Raw genomic sequence first — 27,899 nt, 5'->3', positions numbered from 1 at the left:
AAATATCACAGTAGCCATTTCCCCAGCTGAGACAAATTGCATGAGAACACTCCCCTCTACATCACCTTTAGGTGGTGAGAGATGGGTACAGTGACCACCAGGTGAACTGTTTAAGCCAGAATTACACCTCGATTTAAAGAGTGAATCACTGAAAATAAAGGTTATCTGTCTTTCTTCTAGGACCATATATCTTCTAGTTAAGAAAGCACATAGAGTTTGTCCTAGCCCTTTCTGCAAGTTGAACAAGCCCAGCTATTCTGGCCTAGAAACGTCTCTGATAAGACAAGTGCTGAGCCACAGGTTATCTACCTTAACAGCAGGTTCCCACAAAGATTTGGAAGGAAAAATACATATTTTTCCAGTAAAATAAACCTTTCGGAACCTAGCAAATCCAGCACGTAAGCTGTTTGTGACCTTTGAATTCACTGTATGTTTTGAGTAAGAGAAAACAGGGGTAATTTTTATTTTTACAAGAGGCAATAGCTTTTTTTTCCCCCCTGAATGGTATTTCCCCTACATAACATTTCAAATATGAAAGAGTGTGCTGCACTGTTATTTATTCCTCTAAAACTTCTTAGGAAGCATTGATTTATTACAAGGAAATTAAAGAGCTATCTATGTCAACATTGCAATTAGAAAAAACATACTTCCATCTAGAGTTTTTATACCACATAACTTGAAATTAATTAGTCACAGTGATATTTATAAAGATTATTATGTTCCTAAAAATGAGAGATAAATAGTTAGTAAAAGGCAAAACTACTGAGAGTGACTTAAATGGTAGATGTGAAAACAGATGACCAACCAGATCCATAATATATGAAAAATCCTTAGAGTTAGAGGGAATTTTAGATTGAAAAAGATCTTTGGATGTCATCTAGTCAAACTGTCAGTCACAACAGGGCCAGCTTGGATCAGTTTGCTTGGGATCATGTCCAGGTGAGTTCTACCTATTCAAGGATGGAGATTTCAGTGTTTCTGTTAAGTATAGTCTAAGTACAGTTAGCAGCACAGATGAACAGAAAACATCACAAATTTCTTCTTTATATTACAATTTATTGTAAGATCAAAGGTTTCACGAAAAAATAGAAACTTACAAATTGTGTGAATAGTTTTAACATTAAAAGAAAAATGACCAAGATTCTGTACTATATCTGTAATATAATTAACTGGCTTATTCTCAAAATATTGTTGCCATTTTGGAGTAAATAAAAAGCATAGCATTACACATGTTCACAAGTATTTACCATTTATTTAAAACAAAATCTTTACCATATATATTTTTCCAGAGAAATTATTCATCCCCATATTGAAAAGTCTAATAAGAAAACATTCAACATCCTCACTGGAAGTTCTGTGAGCTGATGTTTCTGTTGTAAAAAATTATGCTATGGAAATCAACAAACAGTTTTACAGAGAGTTATACAGCCATACTAAACAAGTTTCTTTGTTATGCTGCACTAGGCCTTCTGGATTAGCAAAACATTTTGACGATAATGGCAACTTTTCAGCTGAAGCTTAAGCATTTCATACTTTGGATTAATATGCTGTAACCTTTGAAGAACAAATATCCAGTGTTACATACCTGACAACATTCCTAACCAAATGGTAATACTCTAAAGGTTAAGGCAACTCCAAATTGAAGCTGCAGTGTCAGTATTTTCACGATCCCCTGCTCAAACTTAACTCTTTAGAATGCAATGTGACAGAAAATGAATCATTTTATGTGTTTACTCTGGATATTTTCTTGCATACACTGTATTAAAAAGCATCTAATATCTGATCCTACAAAATGGTACCCATGACAGGACCCATGTTCAGATGGCATTTTCAAGGTAAGCACTCTTTGCATTGTAAAATCCATTAAGGTGGAAAGATTTTAATATCGCTACAGCTTCTTATATGTAAAGAAAAAAAATGTTTACAACAAAGTAGCAATTCACTGTAAATTTTCCTATTACTGTGTATCTTAAAACCTCCTTGAGGTTTAAGTAAATAATAAGCTTTTGTAAATAATAAGCATCAAGTTTAGTCCCCAGTTTCAACATATGCCTCTGTTGATCAACTGCATTGGTGCTAGCACTGAGTTACCATTTACAGATCAAAGGAAACGCACACGACCAAGGCAAAGTAAACAGAGGAAAACAAGCTTAACATCTATAATTCAAACTATCCAGAGAACTAGTAGGATTCAACCTCAAGAAATTTGCCAAAGGCTTTTAACTTTTATGCAAACAAAACCACGATACATTTCTAAAGTTTTGCTTCAATGTTAGTTGTACAGTACAATAAAGTCAGTGTACAGTTTTTGCCATTTTACTGTAACCTCTGTAAACTCACAACTATATTGCATCAGATGAAAGGTTATAAACCCTTCTGCAATCCCCATTAGATCTACTGAATGCAGCAGAGTGGAACTGTCATGTTGGTACAGAAGTTTAAGAGGCAGGGGACATGTTGGGTGTCCAGCCCAGTTGATAAGCCCGTTCCAATGTTCTCTTGCAATCCTGCAGTACAGTACTGAAGGTTATATGTGGATACTGCTGCACGAGCTGCTCCACTGTGGCTTCGTTCACCTGCAAGAGAAGAAGAGAATCTGTGATGTGCAAAAAGGGCAATATTAGGCAAGCTAAATGAATGGCCAAACTTTGGACTCCTGGGAGGGCTTGCAGCATTGGGCTCCTCACTGTTACTATGGTTTTGGGTGCATTTATATCACAAAAGAAACATATAGAATGTAATGTCCTGCTAGAGAACTAAAACCACCAAAACCAAACCTCACACCTTGATTTTATTGTAAAGGGGGAAGTTTTAAATAGTATTCTGGTAAAGACAAATAGTCTTTGTTGTTTAGAAAACTGCAACAATGGTTAAAAAGCTCTTAAACTACCTTCATTCCATGCTTGACTATGCTGTCTCTTCATGAGGCCCCAAACCAAATTATCAAAACATTCATCCTGTTTAAAAAAGTGCTGCCTAGAGCAACAGATTTCTACCTTGAAATAGAAGCATATATACCCAAAGTTGATCAAGCAGACATAGATTTAAAATGTAAGATTTTTTTGACTTTGGAAAATGAAAACAGATTACATCTATTAATTAATTTATGGCACAGTTATGGATACTTTTTCAAATACTAAGTAGTAGCTCCACAATTAACTTTACTGAAATGAACTTGCACTGGTAGCTATCAATGGGTTTGCAATGAAAAAACAACAGATAACATGACTAAAGATGGGGTAAAGAATGCAAACTATTCTATGCTGCAGGTAGATCAATTTACCAATTATTGTTATAGGTCAGCTTTCCGAAGGTTAAAAATCCTGCATGCCTTCACATACATCACTGTCAGAAGTTTTTATTTTAGCCTTCTGGTGTGAGGATGACTCTGCAGAAAGGGTTTTGTGGGCAGAAATGGTGGGATTAATAATTAAATCACACAAGATTTTTGGGTCTGGGATGTCCCTCTGATAAGGCAATCAGACAAGCCTAGCTAAACCTAACACTTTTACAATTGCAGTGCTGTGAGGGGATTAATTTGTCAATTATTTTTAAGATGACCACACTTCATATCACAGAAGTAGACAGTTTTCTTCAACCTTCAGATAAATAAAAGATTAACCTAAGAACTATGACTCCTAGTTAGGTCTCTTTGAAATCCTCGCTGAACACTTGGGCATTTCAAAATGCATCAATACTACAGTTGCTGAATCACCTATATCAGTAGGATGTACAACTGAAAGCATTGTTTGCTTTTTTTTTTTCCCCACAGTGTTTCACATTCAAGGCCAAAAGTAAAAAAAACAGACTAAACTGTTTACTACCATTACAAAGATCTGTCATGCGAATAATATTTTAAAGCACAGTGACCACAATATCTAATAATATTTTTGTCCTTAAAAGATAACAAGGAGCGCTTCCTTCTGAACAGTGATTGCACCTAGTGACAAGGATAAATGAAAGGTTTAATATCCAGTTCTTCTACTTTAATAATAGAAACACTCAATCTTCATTGGAAGTTTCATCTAGCTGAGACTGACTTGGCTAGAAAACTGGTTTAACTTCACAGCACAAACTGTACTCCTCTGGCAAATTGCTATGTTACAGCAACATCTTCCAGTGCTGAAAAACAAGAAGTGACTTTTAATAAATCAAAATGAAATAGCACAAGTCCCCCAAAATATTTGATATTTATAGCTGAATACACACTTGCAAACTGCAAGCAACCGTTCATAGAAATATTGCTTGGAAGGGAAGAATCCCCCAACGTAGCAGTATTTGCTATTTTATGCTAATTTTCAGAAATAGTCAAAAGGCTCTTTTCTTTTAGATTTGTGGCACAGACACCCATAGCAAAATCTATCATGCTACCAGAAACTTCTCTTAATGGTTAACTCGGCCACAGGGAAGATACTTGCCACAGACAGCTGCTCATTTTGCTCTTTCTGAATGGGAAATTTAAAGATGTATTATTTATCTACTAGATAGCTGTAAATATCAGTAGTAGACGGAAGTTAATATGATTTGACAGCTACCTGTTGGCCATTATTTGTTGGAATAGCATGGATATTATAGCTTTATAGCCAATACAACATGCCGATTTTCTATTACAGGAGACAAATAAGGCAAATTCATTACGAAGATGGTGTTCAAACACAAGACGACAGTAAATGATCTCCATGTCCTGGCGGTTTTGACTCATGACATTTACAGAAGCTACAGTCTAGTTAATGTATTTATTACCAGGCTAACTTAAGCACAGCCCACGATACTCAGGAAGACAGATGATACAAATAGTACCTTTTAGACTTAAAACCTATGAAGAAATCTATGGTAAACCATCTAGCACTAGGACTGTTTGTTGTCAGTTTTTTTCTGATACAATTATTACTTGATAAAATAATATTTAATACAATTTTTACTAATTTCAATTAATACTTAACTAAATAGAAGAAGGAAACTTTTGGTGTTGAGTGCCAAATACAGTCAGAAAATAAGAAATAAACATGGACATAAACAGAAGGCAGGTAAAACCATTGCAGAAGTGCCACTGACAAAACCAGTGATTTTATGACCAAAGCCTAAAAAGTTTTCTCCATTTTTTCCTGGAGCATTAAATGAACTTTTTAAATCATTAGTTTGATCCTAGACAACAATTTGAGTTATAACTTGTTGGTAAACAACAAGGTAATGGAAAACTATGTGCATATTTGGAACTTTAACAGATACAGAAAGAAATTACTTTGAGCTTAAAAAGTTGATTTTACTCTCATGATAGAGAAAAAAAAATCTTACCAAGCTTCAAGATTAATGATCAAATATATGATCCTTCAGGTTAAATGTAAATATTTTTAATACTAAGGAAATAACAGCAAATAGCTAAAAATTATGCTGGACAAAATAAATTCAGTGCAAGATTACACAAGAGAAGATGGAGGAAAAAGATCCTGTTTGGTAGTGGAACAACCTACATGGATCCAGAGATGAGAAACAAATGTGGACAGTTAAGCTAGAAATGATCCCCTATCAGAAGATTTCAATACCTTTTCTTTCACTGTGAGAAAAGTCAGGTCAAACACTAAAACAGTGTAAAACTTTCAGTATTTTAAGCTTTCTTTAGTACTGGACTAAAATTCCACTGTCTAAAAGGTAGGAAAAAAAAGAGAAATAAAAGTTTTATTCTTTGTAAATGAATGTGAAAAATAATATCTAAGTCAACTCCCTTAGTATCCTTCTAATCAGTTTCCCTAATGGCAGGATTAAGATGAGAAGAAGTCTTATGTAAAACCACTAGAACATAAGCTTCTGTCTCTTTCTAAGATCAGTCCGGCTGGTGATAAAACAAAAGTACGGAATGTCATTCCCAAAATAATTTCATTACACAAACAGAGCAATTTTCCCCTCTGAGCTTCAACACTCTTGTTCAATGAATGAAAACTAAAAATCTTCACATCTTAATATGCTTTAAAATGTTATATTTTTCTTTCACAGAACTTGCACTAATCTTCATCTTTTGAGTTGTCAAAGAAAGGCTACTTATGCAGATAAACTACTTAGATTATTTAATACATAATCATTCATTTGAATTTTAATAGCTCTTCAATTATATTTTAACACATAATGGAAGAATGCATCCCTTATCATTTAGTGTGAAAGTAACAGGTTTGTGCAAATCCTGGTCATCAAGCAAAAAAAAGAAAATAACAGCAAAGATTGATTTGAAACTTTGTCTCAGTTTGAAGAGACTGGAAAGTTTGCTAAAGAGGATGAGTTATGAGAAAAACCAAACTCCTCTCTCTCAGCAATTGCAAATTCAAAATTAAGGGGTTTTAATCGAGGAAGTGTGGAAAAACCAGAAGAAATAGCAACCCTTAATTAAAAGTTATATGTATGTTGGCAAAAACAGTAACAGAACACAAAAAAACTAGGCAATAGGCCTGTACCCAAAAAAAAGTCCCCTTCAAACAATAGAAAAAAAACCACACACAAAAAAGTCTGAATGAACACTTCTCTGTCCTTCAGCGCAGTTCCAATCCCGGCCGGCAGGGGGCGCTGTTGGATCGCTGGAGGTGCAGAGCCTGCAGTGCTCGGTGTTGCCCTGCAGGGGGCGCTGTCGGGCTCTGGCGGTCACCGCGCGGGAGGGGGGTCTGGGGGTGTCTCGGGCGTGGAGAAGCCGAAAAGAAACAATGGGGGGCTCTTCTCCCAATGGAAAAAGGGCAGAAGGAAAAGCAGTCCACCCCCACAGGACTCATTGTTGTTCTCAGATGATGGCGCCCCAAAACTCCTCCTTTTGTCCCAGAGAGCACAGAGACTCTCCGATGAAAGCCCAGTAGGTCCTGGCTGGAATCACGAGGCAGTGTGCGAGCCCATCGGGGCCCCCTCTCCAAAAATGCCCGGACACAGACCCTGTCTCTGTCCCAGAGAGAGAACTCCCCCGTCTGATCTCTTCCCTCCCAGAAAAGCCAGCCACCCCCTCCCAGAACTCCTCCCCTCTCCCCCTGCCTCTGATGGGCCATTCAGTAGGAATGCAGCTTGGTCAGCTAGATTCTTTTGTAAGGCTAATTGACTTTTTTCCATTCGGGACTCCGTCTTTCTTACAGTGGGGGGCAGGGGGAAGAAAATTCTCCTGGATTTCTAACCTTAACAAACTTACTTTTTCTTGATAAAATAAAAATTTATTCCAGGCCAAAGAATAGATTAAAAGCCAAAACAAAGCCAAGAAGACAGACTACAGAAACTGGCAGGACCAAGTGGTATCATCTCCCTTTAACTCAATTATAGCAGTTACATAGAAGTAATAATTTTGAATCCTTTTTTCTTAAAGACATCTGAACTCATATTGCCTATTTCCCAGAAGAATATACTTGACTTTTTGATAAATGTTTTTTCTGGGGTAGGACCTCCTTAATTTCTTCTTCTGATGATGACAGTGTAGTTGTACAGAGAGTATTTAAATACTATCTGCTCTAGAGAATATTTCCTCATGTGATTGATAATTAGGAATTCATCTTGGAAAGAAGAACAAGAATACCCTTTTAGTCCATGTGAAGTGGAATCCTGACGAAAGGGTTCTGTGAGTGCTTTTTTGGAGGACTTTTATCTCACTCTGCTATATATACACACAATGTGGGTAAAATACTGAGAAAAATGGAAAACCAGTGTTCAAAACTCTTTCTCTCCTTTAGGTAAAATGATCTGCCTACAACAGAAAGCCCTGAAAAACCCTTCCAGTCTGTAAATATTTTTCCCAGAATAAAGTAACTGACACTTAGGAGTTGATTTTTTTCAGACTAAACTGAAACTAGTTTTCAATTAAAAAGCTACTCTCAGAAAAATATTCACTCAGATTTTGATCTGGCATGCTATATTTACTTATCCAGTCTGACTGCCAGTATTTACTGATTTGGTACACCACTTGTTTGACACAGAACACAATGAGAAATTTCTTTTATGCCACTGTCCACAAGCTCTCATGAAAAGTCAAGCTGCAAGCTTGAATAGTTATTAGGTAATTTTTAGGTTTTTGTCTTTGAAATGTGCCATGTCATTTGGTTCTTGTGATAATTTCAGCACAATTTTCTTTAATTTCTAGATTCTAAAATCAGGAATTTCTAAAGATATCAAATGATTCCAAAGGGCTAGGATTTTTTTTTTTTTTAACCTATAGCTTTCATTATGTTCCTGGGACAGATCTTATTAAAATCATAGGAGTCAAGTTTTCCTAATCCTGTTAAGGTAGATTAGGGATTACAGTTGAAACCATCAGCCAAACTGTACATTTTTTAATGAGACTGAGAGCTTTGTTCACAACTAAGGAACAGAGGTATAAGGACTTTTCCTAAACAGGACTTTCCTACTTAGCTGGACTTTAATCGAGATGATGTCCTGGAAATCTCTGGGTTTGGAATACCAAGTGGCACATAAAGGGACTTCAAAAAGTTTTAACTGAGACAACTCCTTTACTATATTGCCATTAAGAATTCTAAGACTGCATAGTGATCTTCAAAACTCCTCCTATAGCTATATCAAGGGCAGTCTTAGAATGCAGTTCTGACTCTAAAGCTTCTAAAATGTGCTACGAATGCCTGTGTTGTGTCATCTAGAGAATACTGAAAAGGGAGAGTAGAGTCACCACTTGAACTGTTTTATGCTGCTCTACACAGTGGAGGAGTATTTACTGTTAATCTAAAAGGTTTGAATGGTCTTGTTCAGTGAACAAAACCTAAAAATCTTCACATCTTAATAACTTCAGTGTAACGACCAATTAATTTCATAATTGAAAAGAAAAAGTTATCTCCATTGCAAGCTAATAACTGAAACCAGTAGCAAGCCATATAAATAAAAAAGCTCAAGCCCCCAAAAATCAGACTTGCAAAACTGGATTAGTGCAAAGATGCAGTACTAGAACTTCTTACAAAAACCTGCCTGTGTTCCTCAGACCATCATTCAGAGCTGACAGCTGAAATAATTTCTGCATTGTATCTAACCTAGACCTTGGAACAGACATGTGGCTATGATTTTGGAGAGTGCTGACACCATGGGTACTCTCCTTCTGAGGACAATACAGGTTGGTATCTTCAGTTACATAACTTTATAGACCAGTCATTAATAAAAAATAACAGATCAAGTTATGATACCATGAGTCAACAATATCTGCACAGAAAGGCATTAATAACATATAGAACTGCTAGCTTGATCTTAGAAATCTAGCACTAAGAATTTTAGGGAAATGTTAGCAGGTGAGAGGTAACATTCAGAGCAAAAGATTTTAAGGGCTCCCATACAGATGATGTTTATGTTAGATGATAAACAAGTATTATCATTATATTTCTACACATAAGGAATCACAAAATCAACTTTACAGAGAAGAAATACAAATGGATTTGTCCCAAAAGGGCTTTCTTAAAATATGGTTGACATTTTTGCTTATGGAGTGGTATTGCAGCATTAGGGATACTGAAATTTGTGTCTCTGTATACATAAAGTAGTATTACATGAAAGTCAAATTTGTATGTAGGGGTCAAAGAGATTACTCTATAGTCATTGTGTGTATTCATAATGATGGATTTGGAACACACTTTATTACCGATTGCTCAAATGTTTTAACAATAAAATCCAAAATATACATACTTGGAGTTACAAGAAACACATTTTCATACACCCTTTCTCTTCTCTAAGCTGCAGTTTGCTTTCTTAAGTCAGTGTTTTATAAAAAGTGCACTATGTTTGATTTTTTTTTTCTTCTAATAGTTGAATGAATTATATTCTCAGGTGGTCCAATTATAACTGTTGCCTGTAGCCATAACAAAATTAAAGATTTCTGGAAACGTTTTGTGTGAAGTGCACTTGATCAGCTAAGGCAGACATATTCCACAGATTTTCAGTGATTGCCCTCATGTCCAGAGGTAGAACGTTTGTTTAGTACTTTAATAAGATAACAGCCCTCCCAATATTAGCACAATATCCTATAGTCCAAATGAAGTCCCTTATGACTTCAGTAAAGAGTGTATTTTGACTTAAGGACAGAAAAAAGCACACATGCATGCACATACAAACACTGTTTGTGTAGACTCATAAGTAATGAAATTGGCAAGTACAGTATGATGTACTATTATCATGGCATTTGACAACTTAATTGTGTTAAATCTTAGCAACTAATTTCCCATTTATATTTGTAAAAGGGAAAGAGTAGGTAAACAAAAATATCTGAAATCTTTTCTGCCGTGTGAACTGAAATAAAGGCAATACCCAAATCTTCTAATATTCCATGGTAGCAATTCCGGAAGGATTTCAGAAAATGTAGCAAGGTTGCTTGTGGAGTAGATCTACTTTGCAGTTCTTGGTTTAAATCTCAACTGAAAGGGATGAAATTCATTATTGTGGCTGTTTACTCATGAGAATGCTATTGTCTCAAATTGCCAGTGTTACTGCAAACTAGCAATATCCATTTCAGATCTCTGTGAGTTTGCATAGTTTTCTATCATTTCAGGGCTTGCCATCCTAATCATTGCTGCCAACACACTATTGAATATTAAAGCTGTATAAGTGATGAAGTTTTCACTCTCAATTCTCTTTACTTAGTGTGAGGGTTTACTTTTCTATTGAATCAGAGAAACCATTCTAAAGGAGCCTTTCAGTTTGGTTTGTTAATTCTGTTCATTTCATCAGATGAACTTCTAGACTCCATTTACAGAAGATTTCAAGGTAAAAATATTACCAGTACCATAAGCATTTCAAATGCTTTATTCTTATAAAAATTGCAGTTAATAAAGACCCATATGCAGTGATACGACAGTGTTAATCTACATAGTGGTAAATATTCTTTCAGATTACTTTCTTCCTGTTGAATTAATAACATTGACTATTTTCCTTCCTATTCAACTACATTAACAATAATTTGAGCCCATTATTGTAATACCTGTCAAAACGATGGCATATAAAACTAACAGAGAAATCATTCTCAAAAGTTGCCAGCTGGCAAAAATGACTGAAAGTTCCAGGGGACAATGCTTCTAAAAAAACGTCTCTTTTTTTTTAATCGTAAAAATGCTGACTAGTTCACATTGCATTCTTCTTTAAGAGTTGGTCTTATGCTGATTTTGAACTGTTGATCTGTACCTGAGGGCTCATCTTTCTATTACAGTATGACATGGTCAGATGGGTGCTTTTTAAAAATAAGGACAGATTCATTAACTCAGAAGATTCCATCTTCAGCCTACTGCCATGAATTTGATCTAGAACTATCAGCCTGAAGTTGAAAATCTTTAGCAAAGAAACAGTTAAACTAGAAGAGCAAAAAGTTCAATTTGTAAAAAAAATCCTCTTTTTATATTTTAGCAGATACTTTCATTTATACACATAATGGATCTGTTATCCCAGTTAGCGAGGTGGAAAAAAAACCAAAAGTAGTCCAGTCTTTTAAAACTGTTGTATTGAAAACTGAAGTGAAATAAATGCTATTTTTCTTTTGTTGTGGTATAACTGTAGTTTCCTTCTAATGGGATTCAGAGATTTCATTAATATAAAATCTTCATTATTCATAGAGAGATGTATCAATCACAGCTCCTACATTATACATATAAAACTATAAAATATACAGCAATTCCTTTTTAATATGCAATGTAAATTGAACAAATTATAGTGATTTAACAGAAAAACCAGTGTTATAGAATTTGTCTTAAAAGGAAGGACTGGATATTTTCATTCCTCTTCAAATTACAAAACCATAATTTTAAATCTCAAAATGAACCCCTTAAATATAAAAGAAGAAATGGTAGCAATTTGTCAGGTTTTCTTATCAGGCTAATGATAGCATTTTCTGAAGGTGGAAGGCAAATTACTATGATAATTATATTAAAACAAGCCATGGCTTTGTACTCTCACTGTTCTACCATTGATTAAGAAGAGTTTAGCTCAAAAATGTATTTGAAATTTAAAGATGTATCTCTAGAACTTAGAATATTATCTCTTTTTCACTTACCTTCAGTTACAGACTAGCCATGTAAATTAAAATCTGTGAGTGAAGGGTAAAAACATTTCTCATAAACAACAGGAGTTGCATCCCAGTTAGGCTACTGATTTGCAGTCTGCAAAGAATATATATTTATATATATTTCTAAAAAAGGTTTTATAAAACGACAAAGTAATAAATTATATTAAAACTCTACTGATTTTCTAAAAATCTTATGCTTACTTAAGATGTAAATGATTTCTTAACAGACCATTTTTATTTTTAGGGATCATTTATCTTCCTTCCTCTCTGTGGTAACATAAAAGAGTTTGTCTTTCTGTCAGTTGTACTGACCATCAATTTCTGTGCTAATATCTCAGTAAAACTTGAATAGGAAATACATGCTACAATTCATCTGAGAAAGTCATCTGGAATAAGCTAAAGGCTTTCAGAAGTATTTTCATGAAAAGCAACCATGTCTTTTTTTTGTGAAATTCATCTCAAAAAAAAAAAAAAAAAAAAAGCAAAGAAAAAACGAGAAGAAAGCAAGGAATAAAGGCCAATGTGATTTATTAACCAAGTTGTGTATCCATTCAGAGCCAACTTTGTCAGACTCTCTTCATTTCATTCACACATGAATGAATTTTGTGGCCTCTGTTTTTTAGTGACACTTTTCTGCATATTTCCCCAAGAAACATTTCCTGCATTTACATGGCAGCACTGCTGATAATCATTGCAAAAAGCACTGCAGTTATAGGAAAAGGATCTTGAAATACGAAAATCTGTGTGAGAAAAGTTTTGGGAAGATTATTCTGTCACATTGTTCAACCAGTCAAGCTACTACCCACAAAAACTGATGAAGTTTTTAGCCCCTATCTCCTAATTGACACCCAGGCATCTTCCCAAGGGTGAAGATTTCAAGTTGCCATTATTAAAGCTGTTTCATTTGCGAGAGCACAAGAAAGAAGTGCCACAAACACATCTTTCAAATGAATTCTAGCAATAAATAGTATAGAGAACATCATCTTCTTCCTCCATTTAAAAAAAATGTGAAACACAAAATATTTCAAAATATTTTATTAAGTAACTACAGTAAGTAAATATGACACAGCTCAGTTTAGGGGTAGGAATGTATAGAAATGTGTCCACAAAAAGAAGTTTGAAACTTGCATTTAAATCTGTTATTCTGAAGTAGGCATCATTTTATGCCCTCAGGATACAAGTAAAGTTCTTAGGAATTCTGACATCAGTGTTTGTAGGAGGAAAGAAGTATCCTGTAACCGCCCATGTCTCCCAAGGTATTTCAAATATTTAAAGGGAAGGATCAATTCTACTTTAAAATACACACTTTCCTAAGTCGTGATATAAAATACAGAGCCACAATTAAAATTTGGTTGGAAGAACAGTTATATTCTCTTTCTGCTATAGGGGAACTAAACTGAGGTGAACTGAATAGAACTCCTTCCTATGGAGACAAATCTGTGCTTTTCTTGGTATTTAGCGAGTGACAAATCAGGAAAATAAGACAAATTGTACACAAAGTCATTATGTGCTTCCAAATACCCACATCAAGTCCTAAAATACAACCTCGGACTGTAGCCCCAAAAGCACAACACTCTGCAGGGAAACTGAGGAGCTTGTGGTTTCCCTGTGCTGCCAGAGCACTGGGAAGAGGAGACATGAAGGAATGAATCCTGGCTCACTGCCACTGGGAGCAGGGCAGGGCACAACCCCAGAATGCAAAACAGAAATATGCTGTTTTTTATGCCTTTTCCAATTACAGACCTTTAAAATGTCCTTCCTGCTTAGGCCTTAAATAACTACTGATTTTATCTCTTACTGCTTTCAAAAGAAATGAAGACTCAAAATGGCAACATTTTCTTTTTATGAAACACATGACTTGTGCAGTCCCAAGCACCTGTGCAGACCCATGCACACATATTTGCACAGAGCTGATACCCTGTACAGTCAGAGAGATCAAAGGGAGAAGAAGGGTCCTAGCTGCTTTTCAGCACGTGTTGATGTTGGTATGCAGACAACTGGGGAATTTCATTGTCCAAAATATATGCACTTAAAAATGTTTAGGGTCTATTTTCTGAACGCTTTAATACTTTTGGAGGTCTCGATCATAGCATCTCAGACATATCCCTATCTGATACAGTTCCAACTGAAATATGGGCCCCCATTATGATGACCTCATGCTAAAGTCAGCTTTTTTTTATGAGATTTCTCAACACAATGTCATCTATTTTAAAGCAAAGATCATATTGCTCCTGTGGTGTGCATGTTAGATGGTAGACAAATGATAAAAAGAAAGGTCATGGCAATAGCAGTTTGATGAAAAATGAATAATTTGATTATTTTCATGGTGTGGATCAATAATGTTCTGCATCTACTGAAACACATTGCCTGGAGGCACTCGGATAATCAATGGCATAAAACAGAGCCTGCCTTTACCCAGGCTTGCAGCCTCTCTTGATCTTTCTTGGGAGGACCCTTGACGCCTCTAATTTATGTCAAGTGCGTATCAAAGAAATTCCAAAGAGCCTGGCTCATAAAGAGTATTTTAGTGGTAGTCATTTGAAGTCTACTTACATATGTTCCTTACGTAACTGTGTTTAAGTACTTCCCCTCCAATGCCTGGGAATTCCTAGAAAGGCATAAAAGCTACCTGATACTAGCATAACAGTCAGTACCATAGAAAAGGAAGGGACAAATCTTCTAACCCTCTCTACGCTGCAAGCTGACAACAGTACAAAGACAAGAATTTCAGTCAATGGGGCATGTAAATAAACCCTTCTGCACCACCCAAGAATTCTCTTTAATGATGTGCTGGGCACTGACATTTTTAATTTAATAGAGCAGCCACTGGAAAAAATTAGTTCTGCATGATACTGGGAAGAGACAGTTGAGGACATGATTTTGTTCAGTAATTTCTCTGTTCGTTTGCAGTGGAAAAAGGGAGTTGGTATCTTCTAGCTGCCAAAAACCCCTTAAGTCGAGGATACTTATTTCATTCTGTCTGTGGAGCTATTCTTCCCATCAAGCCATTGCAAGCAAGAAAATAATTCCCAGTGGTAGTCCCACTACTACAGTGTTTGCTGTAACAGTATTTACTCATTTCTTAACATGTTCTAACTGCTATACTTTAAATAATTGCTAATGCGCACACACACACCTGCATGCACACAGTCAACATTACTTTTTTATCTTCCTTAAAGCTTTCTCAAAAAATATATTTTTTCCTTTCAGCAGTTGCCTTTCATAACACAAAAGATGGTGTATACTCCTCTGTAAAGAACTAGAAAAGCATTAACCACCAATTAGAAGAATACAGACTGTAGTACATATAGTTTAGCTTATGAGGTAGTAAAAGTTGTTTTCAGCATCAAGATCATTGATTTTCTATAGCAGCTGAAGACAGGATAAAATTATTGCACTTGTTAGATCCTTGTTGACTGTTCAACATTAGCTAAATTCACAAAATAAATATACATGTAGAAGTGATTCGGTGATTCGGGGTCAGATCTAATTCCCAAGGTCAAGTTACCCTTTGAACATTTTCTGAGTACATAATCTTAGCACAATCCATCAAAGAGACTCACATACTCCTTTTGTCTATTGGCTCTTATAAAACACTAATGTTTAGGAGATTAAGTGGACTCAGCTTTGATAGACAGAGCAATTCTTCCAAAGTGCTCAACCTTCTCTCAAACTGGAAACTGCCTAAGGCTGGCTTTGCAAAATGCTATTTCTAACTCTACAAGTGACCTCGACATTATTATTCCTTGCCATTTGAGACACTGGGTTCTGTCATTGTCTTCTGTAGTGCAGTGTGAGCAATGCAAGGTAATGGTGTTGAGCATCAAGTTTCTTAGATTGAAACCCGCTTTTCCACAGGTTGTATCCAATCAGAAATCCACAAGCCTGAGAGACGTGCTTACGATGGGCATCACAAGCTGGACATTTCATTGATGATGGTTGGAAAAGAATAAATCCCTGCAGGTGTATTTGAAGACTTATGACCAGAGACTCTGGACCTCCAATGACTTTTCTTTTAGCTATTTCTGCTGACAGGCCTCTTGATCTCTCTTCTGTAAACAGGGATCTGCTTCCTGAAGGTTATATACAAGGTGAGGTGGAGCTGGACTGCCTTGTCCTCTTTACTTCTAATGATAAAGTGCTAAAACTTACAGACATTCTTAATATGTTCCACGTAGGAAAGCTGTATATAAGAAACTCAGTATTTTTTTCTCTATTTAGAGTTATGGTTTTATCCATATCTTTGTTCTTCTGTTTTCAAAACCATTACACATGAGCAAGAACACAGATATATGACAGAAAATCACTAAATCACTCTGGAAGTAATGCTAAAGGTTCCCCCCCTTCCTTTTTAAAAAACAAAGTACTCTGTTGTAATAATAACACGACATACCAATCACTTTTAAACAAAAATATTCAAAACCATCAGAGGGCAGATTTTACAGAAACCTTTGTGAGCACCTAAGGCTGTGGGTGTAGCCTGTGGGTGTATTTTGAAAATCTGTGTCAGTAGAAATTTATAATGCTCCCTTTAGTTCTGTTCTCTTAGCTAAATACATGAACACAATACACTGAAAAGAGTTACTAGAGTAGTGAATACCAAACCAGTTCGTACATAAAACCAAACCCCCCTGTCTCCCTCACTTACTCACACACATGAAGACTCTCATACACACTCAGAAAGAGGAACCAGCTCATGCAAATGCCTCTTACCTGATCACACCTCATCAGTCCTAAATATCTGAGAGACTTGCTGCGCTGTGCAATCTGGGTGGCTCCACGGTCCGTGATCTCCTTGCACCATCCAACATCCACTGTCTCTATTGTCATGCTGTATCGCCCAATGGCTATCAGAGCTGTAAAGATATTAAAGGATTGAAATATACAGCTGGTAGAGATGGTTAGGACAGTTTCCTGTATGCACTGAATAATGTGGAAAATAAATCCTGAAAAGCAGTTTTTCATGTACCTTGTAAAAGACCTATATTTCAGAATTCTCTTCAAGTTAGGAACAAACACAAGTGCAAACACATACAAACACACAGATAAACAGGTATCACTGTTTTTTCTATCTATGAATTTTTCTATCTATTTTTCTAGCTATGAATCAAGATAAATAGACCAATTACCAAATATATTCTATACAAATTCTTTGAATTACTTTTTTCCAGAAGTATCAAGGATCAATTAATGAAATTGAAATAAACATAGAATAAAACCAATTCTACCTCAGTTTTCAGAGAAAATAACTGATTTTATACAATTAATACTGTTTTTCCCCCCAGCAATAATATACAAATAATATTACAAAGACAGCACTGAGAGTAACAGGACATTTTCTGAGTAAATTAAAAAAAGGTGAGTTTAGAGAACTCTGAAGTAATCTTATGTCATACATTTTATAATAATATTCTAAAATTGCATGCGTTTCCCATTTTTCATATTGATGATGTACGAACAATGATATGTCTCACTTTCATATTTTCTTCACAAACACTTTTCCAACAAAAAAATAAATGAGAGTTAAAAGGGTCATGAGGAATTAAAAGAAAATCCTGAACCTTTAGAATAGGAAAGGAAAGAGGATCTGGAAGTTCTGAATGGGCTGAAAAAATGTAGGTAGGAGAAACCATGACGGATCTGAACAGGCTGGGATACAAATCACGAGCACCCTGGTCACCATGGACTAGAATACTTTTCAGGAAATATGGGCCCAGAAAGTCAGGCTGGGATTTAATACCAGCAATGAGTAACACCTTTTAGCAGCTAAAATCTCAGCTTAGGAAAAAAGGCCAAGGTTTCTGGTGCAGAAGTCAGCCATCTGCATGTAGTCAAGGGGGAGGATGTTCACAGTTTTTAGTTTTAGTTATAATGCAGTTGCTGAAAAGGAAGATGAATGAGTGACTTAACCCAAATAATGCATATATGTTTAAAGAGATGAATTTTCAGCAGCTGTGGGGCTGCTCTGTTCCTGCTACATTCCCAAATGTCAGGGGAAAAAAAAAAAAGAGGAGTTATGAAGAGCTGGTAGCTCTTGATATACAAGATGTCAGTCTTCGCTAATCAGCATACAACTGAGATTTAGAAACAGAAAAAAAGAACCCATCTGACTTTCCAGTGGTTCTGCAAATGACTGTACTGATGGTAGACAGCAGTAAGGGCAATTTGGATATTTATAAATATTTAAGTGGACTCAATTAGCAAACAAAATCAGCCAAAAGAGGCCAAATACATTCTCAGTAACTGTGGAAGGTGCAATAGTGCATAATTTCTTTCTTGCAGCAGTTCACCAAAAAGGGTAGTTTAACTGGATTTTGTAACTGATGCACTGAACATATGATACAATCACCTCTGTAGTTTCACTATGGCTTTATTGATTTTTGTCCGGCGGGCTGCCCCCGCGTACCTGAGGCCCACTGGGCTCCAGGGACACCCTGGCTGCCCCTGTGCTGCGGCCGCCGGCAGCCCCCGCCCTGACCCTGTCCGGAGAAAGGAGAGAAAGAGGCGGAGCCTCACTGGCAGGTGCGGCGCCTGTGTGGAAGAGGAATGGGGAGTTTCAGAGCATACAGAGGTTTGCTGTTCCAGGTTTAAGGGAGGGGAAGGGTGTCGAGCGGGCCATGGGGGTTCTCAGACTGGTGGGAATGCGAGCGGGGCAATCCTGTATGAAATGTTGCAGGTGAGCAGTGCACCTGTAGATATGCGGCAACACAGTGGGGTAAGGATAAGGTCAGGGTGGATAATGGGTTCTTTTAGAATGTTGGGGGTCCCGGACGGGCTGGGGCCTTGAAAGGCACCCCAGCCTTGGATGGGTACGGGGGCCAGAACGGTTTGTCTGTTTGTTAGGTTTTGGTTCACCTGCGGCTACTGCCCAGGTTCGGCATGTTCTGGATATATTTGCTTTGCTTTGTTACATCCTGAAAGGGTGGGCAGGACAAAGGGTTGTTCCTGGGTATTTCACTGAGATTGTATATAGATAGGTGATAGCAAAGTAGGAAATGTAAGATATGCCCGAATCGTTCTAATAGGAATGAAGCCTGTGTACCCCACGTGGTTGCGAGCTACACTGGCGATGGTACATGCCTTCGGTAGGGTCGCCCATGCCAGACAGGTCAAAACCGTAGGACCAGATACACTACATTCTTGGGCAGGATGAGCTCGTTAGCCTTCTGGTAGTCATCCTAGGAGAAGGACAACTCTAATCCCAAAGCTGGGCAGATGGAGCTTGCTTAGCCCTGTAAGGCCATCCATCTAAGAGAAGGTCACTCTAATTAAACCTACATCCTGAGGACCTCACTGCCACCATCCAAGCTTGCTCAGCCCTGGCAGATGAACCTTAGGATTAAAGGGTGGGTTCAGTTCCACGCATACTGCACCTCACCTAAAAACTCCATTGCGCAGGCTTGAAGGCTTTACCCACATGCAAAAAGTCCTGTAGCGACGGGCGAGGGTCGAAACGGCAAGTGAAAGGTGCACTGGAAGCCGCAGACCCAACCCTGCATGCAGGCGGTTCAGGATATTGGTCATTTGAGACTGACCGGAGATGACAGTCTCTTGGGGCAGGACCCTGAATGACCAAGCAGCCTTTTCAAGGACAGCACTGCTTGCTCCACTCGGAGAGGGGCCTAGAAAAGGTGGCCTAAACAAAGCTCATCTCCACTTTCACCTGGTTGGTTAACTGCAGGCCAACGGGCATCTTCCTCCAATGCAGTCACACAAAGATCAAAAGACAAAGGCATGTACCTGCCTCCAAAGGTGTACCTAAATTAACTCTAGCATGTTGGAACACCAGAACCATGCTTGATTCTGCAGAGAGCGGACGTCCTGAGCATCGGTCTGCCCTAATTGCCCATGAACTGTCACGTCTCAACATCGACATTGCTGCTCTCAGTGAAGTTCGCCTTCACAAAGAAGGAAGCCTCAGAGAACATGGTGCCGGTTACACACTCTTTTGGTCAGGTAAGCCCAGAACCAAAAAGCATCTCTTAGGAGTTGGCTTCATGATCAAAAACTCTATTGTTCCTAAACTCGAAAATCTGCTGACAGGTCACTCTGACCGCATTATCTCCCTATGCCTTCCACTCCACAACAAGCAACACGTCGTCCTCTTTAGTATATATGCCCCAACTTTCCAAGCTGACCCTGCTGAAAAAGATAAATTTTACACTGACCTGCGCCTCCTTACCGAAAAGGTGCCTGCAGATGATAAGATCATTATCCTTGGTGATTTCAACGCCAGAGTACGTAAGAATTTTGAAGCCTGGAAAGGAATATTAGGCGAGCATTGTGTTGGAAACTGCAACGATAATGGTCGACTTCTGCTAGAATTCTGTGCGGAGCAACAGCTCACCATCACTAATACTATCTTTCAGCAGAAAAATAGTCTGAAGACAACCTGGATGCATGCCAGATCTAAGCACTGGCACCTCATTGATTATGTTTCGGTGTGACGGAGAGATGTCCGTGATGTCCACCACACCCACGTGATGCCCAGTGCAGAATGCCAAACAGACCATCGGCTTGTGCGCTGTGAACTCAATTTCAATCTCAAATTCAAACCTAAAAGGGGTAGTATCCCAAGGAGAAGACTCCATGTTAACAATCTCCAATCAGCCACAGTAAGAGACAGATTCCAGGCAAACCTTCAAACTAGGCTTGAAAACCATTCCACAGATTCTGCAGATTCCTCTCCTGAAACAATTTGGCACCATATTAGAAACAGCATCCTGCAGTCCTCTGAAGAATCCTTAGGGTTCTCCTTCAAGAAGAACAAGGACCGGTTTGATGAAAACAATTAAGAAATCCAGGATTTGTTGAGGAAGAAGAGAACCGCCCACCAAGCACACCTTGCACTGCCATCCTGTCATGCAAGAAAAGCAGCCTTTCGTCTTGCATGCAGCAAACTCCAACAGAAACTCCGTGACATCCAGAACAAGTGGTGGATCGATCTAGCTGAAAAACTCAATTATGTGCAGATACGGGTGATCACAGAGGATTCTATGAGGCCCTGAAAACAGCATACCAAGTCCAAAGTCCTCTACTCAGCGTTGATGGTTAAATGCTTCTAACAGATAAAACCTCCATTCTGAATCGATGGTCTGAACACTTTCAGACTCTTTTCAGTACCAGCCGTGTAGTCCAAGACTCAGCAATTCAGTCCATCACACAACAACCGGTGAAATACGAATTGGATACTGCCCCCACTTTAGGAGAAACCCTCAAGGCCATACAGCAGGTGAAAATCCGCAAGGCAGCTGGGGTTGATGGAATTCCACCCGAAGTCTGGAAACATGGGGGCCTTGCACTCCATGCTAAATTTCACGAGTTTGTGGTGCGCTGTTGGGAACTAGGTGAACTACCATCAGACCTTTGAGATACAGTCATCATCACTTTGTATAAGAAGAAAGGAGATAAATCAGACTGTTCAAATTGCCGTGGTATTACTCTGCTCTCCATTGCTGGCAAAATCCTGGCAAGAATACTTTTGAACAGACTAATAACCACTATAGCAGAAGGAATTCTACCTGAAAGTCAGTGTGGTTTCAGAGCCAACAGGAGCACCATAGACGTGGTATTTGTTCTCAGACAACTGCAAGAGAAGTGTAGGGAACAGAACAAAGGTCTCTATGTAACCTTTGTTGACCTCACCAAGGCTTTCAATACTGTGAGCAAAAAAGGTCTACGGTAGATTTTGGAACATTTAGGTTGTCCTCCCAAGTTCCTTGGGAGTGATCATCTCACTCCATGAGGATCAGCACGGCCAAGTCAGATATGGCAATGCACTTTCTGAGCCCTTTCTAATAACTAATGATGTGAAACAAGGTTGCGTTCTTGCACTAACCCTATTCACAATCTTCTTCAGCATGATGCTCCAAAGGGCCACAGCAGACCTCGATGATCAGGATGGTATCTACATTCGATACCGTACTGATGGAAGCCTTTTCAACCTAAGGCGACTGAAGGCCCACACCAAGACCTTAAATCATCTTGTCCGGGAGCTGCTTTATGCTGATGACGCCGCCCTTGTTGCCCACACAGAAGCAGCTCTGCAGTGTTTAACATCCTGCTTTGCAGATGCTGCTGAGCTCTTTGGGCTGGAAGTCAGCTTAAAGAAGACAGAAGTTCTCTATCAACCAGCACCTCAGGAAGTCTTCCTTCATCCCCATATCACCATTGGCCAGTCAGAGCTTTAATCAGTCCAGCAGTTTAATTACCTCGGTAGCCTCATCTCCTCGGATGGTAAGATTGACGGAGAGATCGACAACAGGTTAGCAAAGGCATATAGTGCTTTTGGAAAGCTTCATAAAAGAGTTTGGCGAAATAAACACCTGAAGAAAAGTACCAAGATCAGTGTTTACAGAGCCATAGTGCTGTCTACTCTCTTATATGGATCCAGATCATGGGTCATCTACCGCCACCACCTGCGTCTCCTAGAACGCTTCCATCAACGCTGCCTCCGTACAATCCTAAACATCCACTGGTCAGATTATGTGACTAATATGTCTGTTCTAGAACAAGCAGGAATCACAAGTATTGAGGCCATGTTGCTGAGAACACAGCTGCGTTGGGCAGGGCACGTCTCCAGGATGAAGGACCACCGCCTCCCTAAGATCTTGCTTTATGGTGAACTTGCCACTGGCTGCCGCAAGAGAGGAGCCCCGAAGAGAAGATACAAGGACTCCCTGAAACAACATCTCAGCCTTGGCCATATTGATCATCATAACTGGTCTACTCTGGCCTCCAATCGGGAGGCCTGGAGACACGCCATCTATAACGCTGCTGATGCTTTTGAGAAAGCACACAGGATCACCCTTGAGGAGAAAAGACAACACAGAAAGAATTGTGTCTTGCAGAATATTCCACCTAAGGAGTCTTTCTGCTGTGCCTTTTGCAACCGGACATGCCTGTCTCATATTGGCCTTTTTAGCCACCAACACGTTTGCAACAAACGTAGGTAGAGCCCTTCCCAAATCTTCATTTGCGAAGCCTAGCCATGACTGATGACTGACTGACATTGATTTTTGTAGGACAATAGCAACTCCCTCTTCTCTTCCCAGTACATCTCTAGAAAACAAGTCCTAAGTTTGCAAAAATGTAAATATATGTATAGCAAAACCTAACTTTTATACTCTTCTTAGAGATACCTCTTAATATATCGCTATCATAAAAATTATAGACAGTCAGAAACTTTCTGCATATATTTTGCAATAGGAAAAGTTATAGAAATTATAGCTATTGTACCCCCCAAATGTTATAGACCTGAAATAGTGAAATATGAAAGTCTTCCATTCCATCAGAATAATGCCAGTTAAACACAATGTCAAATACTACTTGCATTTGAATACTTTTGCTAGTGTTTTTAAAGTTACAACCATATTTTGTTATTTTCAATGTTTTATATAAAACTGATAAAGAGAAGAAAATCAACAGAATACTTCTGTGAAGTGCCATTAAAGATCATCAGATCAAAGCAACAAAATCTGTCCCCAGTTAGCAGACATCTTTCTTGAAAAACAAATATTTTGACAAGAGTGTACAATGTTATACTGTAGTCATATATTAAAACAGTTCATCTATCAAACACAGAGGGTGTGCCACTTTAAAACACCAATGACCATATTTTCTGACAATTTCTATGTGTGCAACTGCACCCTCACAAAAACACTCTGGGCTAGAGAAAAGACACACTATTCAGTTTTTATCAGCATTCAGCAGAGGGAAATAAAGAAAGGCCACAAGAACAGGTGAAAATGTAACAATACCTTCCCAGAACACTTTCCTCCCATGAAAAAAAGTATGGCCAGAAATTTTCTGAACAGGCTTTATTTTATGGCTCTGTACTTCGGTAAGTTCACCTAATCAGTCTTGTAACGCACAAAGTGTTTTAGGCTCCATAACACCCTGTGGCAAGGAATCCTGCAGTTCAGACATACTCTTTCAGAAACCACCTTCCCTTGTGGGAAATGGTTTCTGGAAATCCAAACAGACTGCATCAACCATGTCTTCTTTACTCCTTCCTGACTTCAAAGCATTCTGATACGATCGTGAAGCACAACCTATCTCCACAAGAGCTGTGTCAGCTCTTCCTGGATACGTCATATTTATTCACATGTTCACTAATCGCATTCTATATTATTACTAACTTGCCTTATGCAGACACCAGCTTTACTGGTTCATACTTTTCTGATCTTCCCTAAAACATTTTTTTTGAGATATCTCTACCAAGCAATCCTGTGGTAGTCAGGTAGGTTCAAGTGAAAGATTACACAGTGCAGTGAGGAGCTTTGCTATTTCATCCTTGTAGTTCTTTTAGAAGTCTTGAGTACACACACTTCTGCTTGTATGAGCAGAATACTTTAAGCCACAAGTTTCAGCTAAGAAAATGTTTGCATTGCTTAACAGCTTTTCTCCCTCTTTGCATTTGACCACAATAATCAGAATACACTGCTATTCTTGGTAAGTCTGGTAGTAATTTAACAAGGAAACATGCAGTAAACCCCTTACCAACTAAGTCTGGGTTCTGTGACTTAAGAACTTGTAGCAAATCAGCAGTAAAGAACCATCAAAAGTATGTTTCAACACTAATGACAACTGAATTTCAAAACATGGTGAGTGACCAAACAGAAGAGCACAATACATTGCAAGTAAGTAGAGGAGGATACAAAAAAATCCCCCATGTAGTGTAAAGTTGTTGGCTTTGACATATGAACCTCTCTTTTTTGTGAATATTTAACAAGGCATCCAATTCTTTTTTCTCCTTTTTATACTCCCATTTATTTTGGCAAAAGCAAGATATTTCTTTTTCCAGTGCGAGGTTGGTGGAATGGAAATCAACTAATGTACAGCCCCTACACTGCAGAAGATAAAGTGTAATGTCTCCAACTGAAATTGGAAAATCACCCCTACAGCCTTGAGCTGTATCAAGCAAAAATGTTTTCTAGTTGTAATGGGACTTTGTTGTAGCTGAGAAGGTGGAAGGACCAGGTTTGTAGGCAAAGGTGGCATCTTTTAGATGACCAGCTGGAGTAGCTGGGAAAACAAGACAAATTTTGTCCAGTCTGCTACCATTAAAAGCAAATACTAATTTAAACTCATTTTCTTTTAAACTGATAAAGTTAAACTGACACAGCTAAATGCATCTGCTCCTACAGACAGAAATTACTGTCTTAGTCAGAGGAAAGGTCTCTGTTCAACTGTGTGTAACCTGCAAAACCAATGGCTGCAATGTGTGTGTTGTCATGGTTAAACTACTTCTGCACCTGACCTAGTCAGGCACTGAGCTCTCCCTCCAACAAAACTGCTCTATTTACTTTATAATATGGTTTTGGGAAACTACAGACAGCAGTATGCGGCCTTCCCCCTCGATTTTGCATATATACTAAAAAAAAATCAGAAACAGATATCACATGAGTATGTCTTAACAAAATCAGTAATCTAACATTTATAATTTAGTCATGACCATTCCCAAGTTTAAGTTGCTACAATAGAAAATTAACTTACAAACAACCGATATTTGGGCCACTCCTAATTTAATTCAAAGTTATTTTTATATCTGGAAACAAATACCCCAGGTTTTGCATAATATTATCAAATAAAATTGTTTGGAAATCTGGAGCATTAAGCAGAATTATGTCCAATCAAAAATACTTTTATTGACATGCACCTACTACACCACAGAGCATTTCCTTAATTGATAAATCCTATTTGAATTTAACTGAAAATAAACCTTGGTGAGGCTTAACTGTGTTGCTGGTTTTTTTTCTATTATCACCTAACATATTGCAAATGTACAAGGCACTGCATTTGGTCAGCATTCGGTGGGGACTAGATAGAAATGTTTTTAAAAATTAATTATGATTGGTATCACCCTTACACCAGGGCATTACACATATATATGCATTCATGTAAAAACCACTTTTGCTTTTTTTTTTTAAGTTCTTTTTTCATTAATGTCAAAACAAATTAAATGGGCAAGAATTAGAATTTAAAATTTCCAAGGGTTTTACACAGAGCAGAAATCAATCAGTCAACCAAGTATTACCATGAAATAGTCTTTTTACAGAAATGTCCATTATATTTTTATTTTTATATATTATATAACATATCACTATAATCAATACAAAAATATTAATATTTTATATAGAATATAAAATATAAAAAAATTCCATATAAACATAATATATTATCTTTTTATTTATTATATAGTCAAAAGTTACTAAGGTGACTTTGATAGCCACCCTGACTCCTGGAGACACTAATTTATAAAACAAAACTTTAGGAAGTTTATGAGAGTTAAAACTGCAATAAGCAGATGTAATAAAAATAAAGTTAGCAAAGAAAATCATATATTTAGGTTTAGGCAAATGGTATAACAGTTTAGCTTAGTGGACCTTGAAATATTCTTCTGCTGTTGATGGTGTTTTACTCTCATTTGCCTGAGTTATTTAAAATATGAGTGGACAAAGCTCTAAAGAAGCTACAAAGAAAATGTGTACAAGACAGACCAAAAAGGGCAATTTAAAGACTCTTTTCTAGCTTTCATTTATGTTACTGTATTGAATTACAAACAAAATGGAAAGATGGAAATCATGCAGGTAAATTATAAAACTTTGAGTGCATTGAAGTTTTTACCAGTCACCCAAATTAGTTTGATATTCCAATTCCAGTGATTTTCAGAAAATAACTTAAAAATTAGCAAACAATTAGACCAAAACACTTGACAATCGTAAAATACAGCTGAACACAGACAACATACTGCTGACTAATTTTAATATAGTATTGCATCTACAAATGGAATCTTTAACTTATATATGTTAATAACATCATCTACAGTATACAACAGATTAACTATTGCTTATACACAGAAAAGGCTCTTGTTTACAAATGCATACCTATAAAAACTTATTTTCAGAAAACTTTTCGGGGACTTCGTTTTTTCCCCCCCAGTTAGGGCAACAGAACTTTATTCTTCAGAGCAAACCTTGAGACCATAATAAAAAGCTTGATAACTTTGCCCACCCGATACTAAACATGATACTAACAGATAGTACATGTTTAAACCCGCTGCACTGATGAGTATGATTGTTATCTGCCATGCAAATTACATGAGGTCTTGCAGTTTAGCTAATCTGTTATGTGCAGGGAGACAGTACGTGCCTAATCCCATTTCCATGTGTCAAAAGGTGTTTTGCTGCTGTAACTACAGACAGCAGTTGAAGAAATCACTGCTTGAGTTCTCTGCTGCTTTGCTCACCCAGCAGAGGAATCATAGCTCACAATTCATATTGCTTCTGCCTTAAATGAAAGACTCACTGCATGGTACAATTTTTTATACAATTCATCTACTTCTGTTACAAATTTAGAAGGGTATTTTTATGACTAAATAAATGTTTGTTTATCATATACTGATAAAAATCATACATCAAGCTCATCTGGCACCAAATAAAGGCTACCTTGGGTAGGTATATCAGTTCAAAACTCCAGTTTGTGCTGGTTTCCTAGTGAAAACTCTAATTCTGCTCAGGCTTTTGCACATCCAGCTGACAGGCAGTATGACAGGTCTGTTTTATTTTCTTCTACAATCACAACCTCTCATAACAGCCACATTTCAGTGCCACCAGGAGATAGTAAATCAAGAGAGACAGAATCCGCACAAGAACTGGCCTTCTACCAGGGAACTCAGCCAATCCCATTTATAATCATGCACTTAAATACATTCCTAGTTTAAACTGCAGTTCCCTTGAAATAAAGGTACATACGTAAACAGAGGACATAACCCTGAACTTCACTGTTCTCATAATGAGTTGTCAATCTTTATTCCCTAACTAGTTTCCCATATAGCACATACATCCATGTAGCAAACATACAGGGAAACAATTAAGTCCTTTCCCTATGGTATAGAAGTGATGCA

General features: G+C 37.6%; 1 protein-coding gene across 1 annotated transcript in view; it reads right to left on the bottom strand.

Moving 5' to 3' along the window:
• Positions 1–1,035: 1,035 nt before the first annotated feature.
• Positions 1,036–27,899, bottom strand: part of FBXL17 (F-box and leucine rich repeat protein 17) — a gene marked incomplete at its 5' end in the record, with an annotated part of 274,284 nt that continues 247,420 nt past the window's right edge. The window contains 2 exons of the mRNA XM_039385142.1: positions 1,036–2,576; positions 16,706–16,848. Of these exons, the coding sequence (XP_039241076.1) occupies positions 2,439–2,576; positions 16,706–16,848 (281 nt within the window). The remainder of the gene's footprint in view (positions 2,577–16,705; positions 16,849–27,899) is intronic.

The sequence above is a fragment of the Pipra filicauda genome, unplaced genomic scaffold, assembly GCF_003945595.2.
Source record: "Pipra filicauda isolate LSUMZ 115617 unplaced genomic scaffold, ASM394559v2 scaffold399_size640512_pilon, whole genome shotgun sequence".
Lineage (NCBI taxonomy): Eukaryota > Metazoa > Chordata > Aves > Passeriformes > Pipridae > Pipra > Pipra filicauda.
Note: the sequence above shows the minus strand (reverse complement) of the source record. Positions and strands in the feature narration are given on the sequence as shown.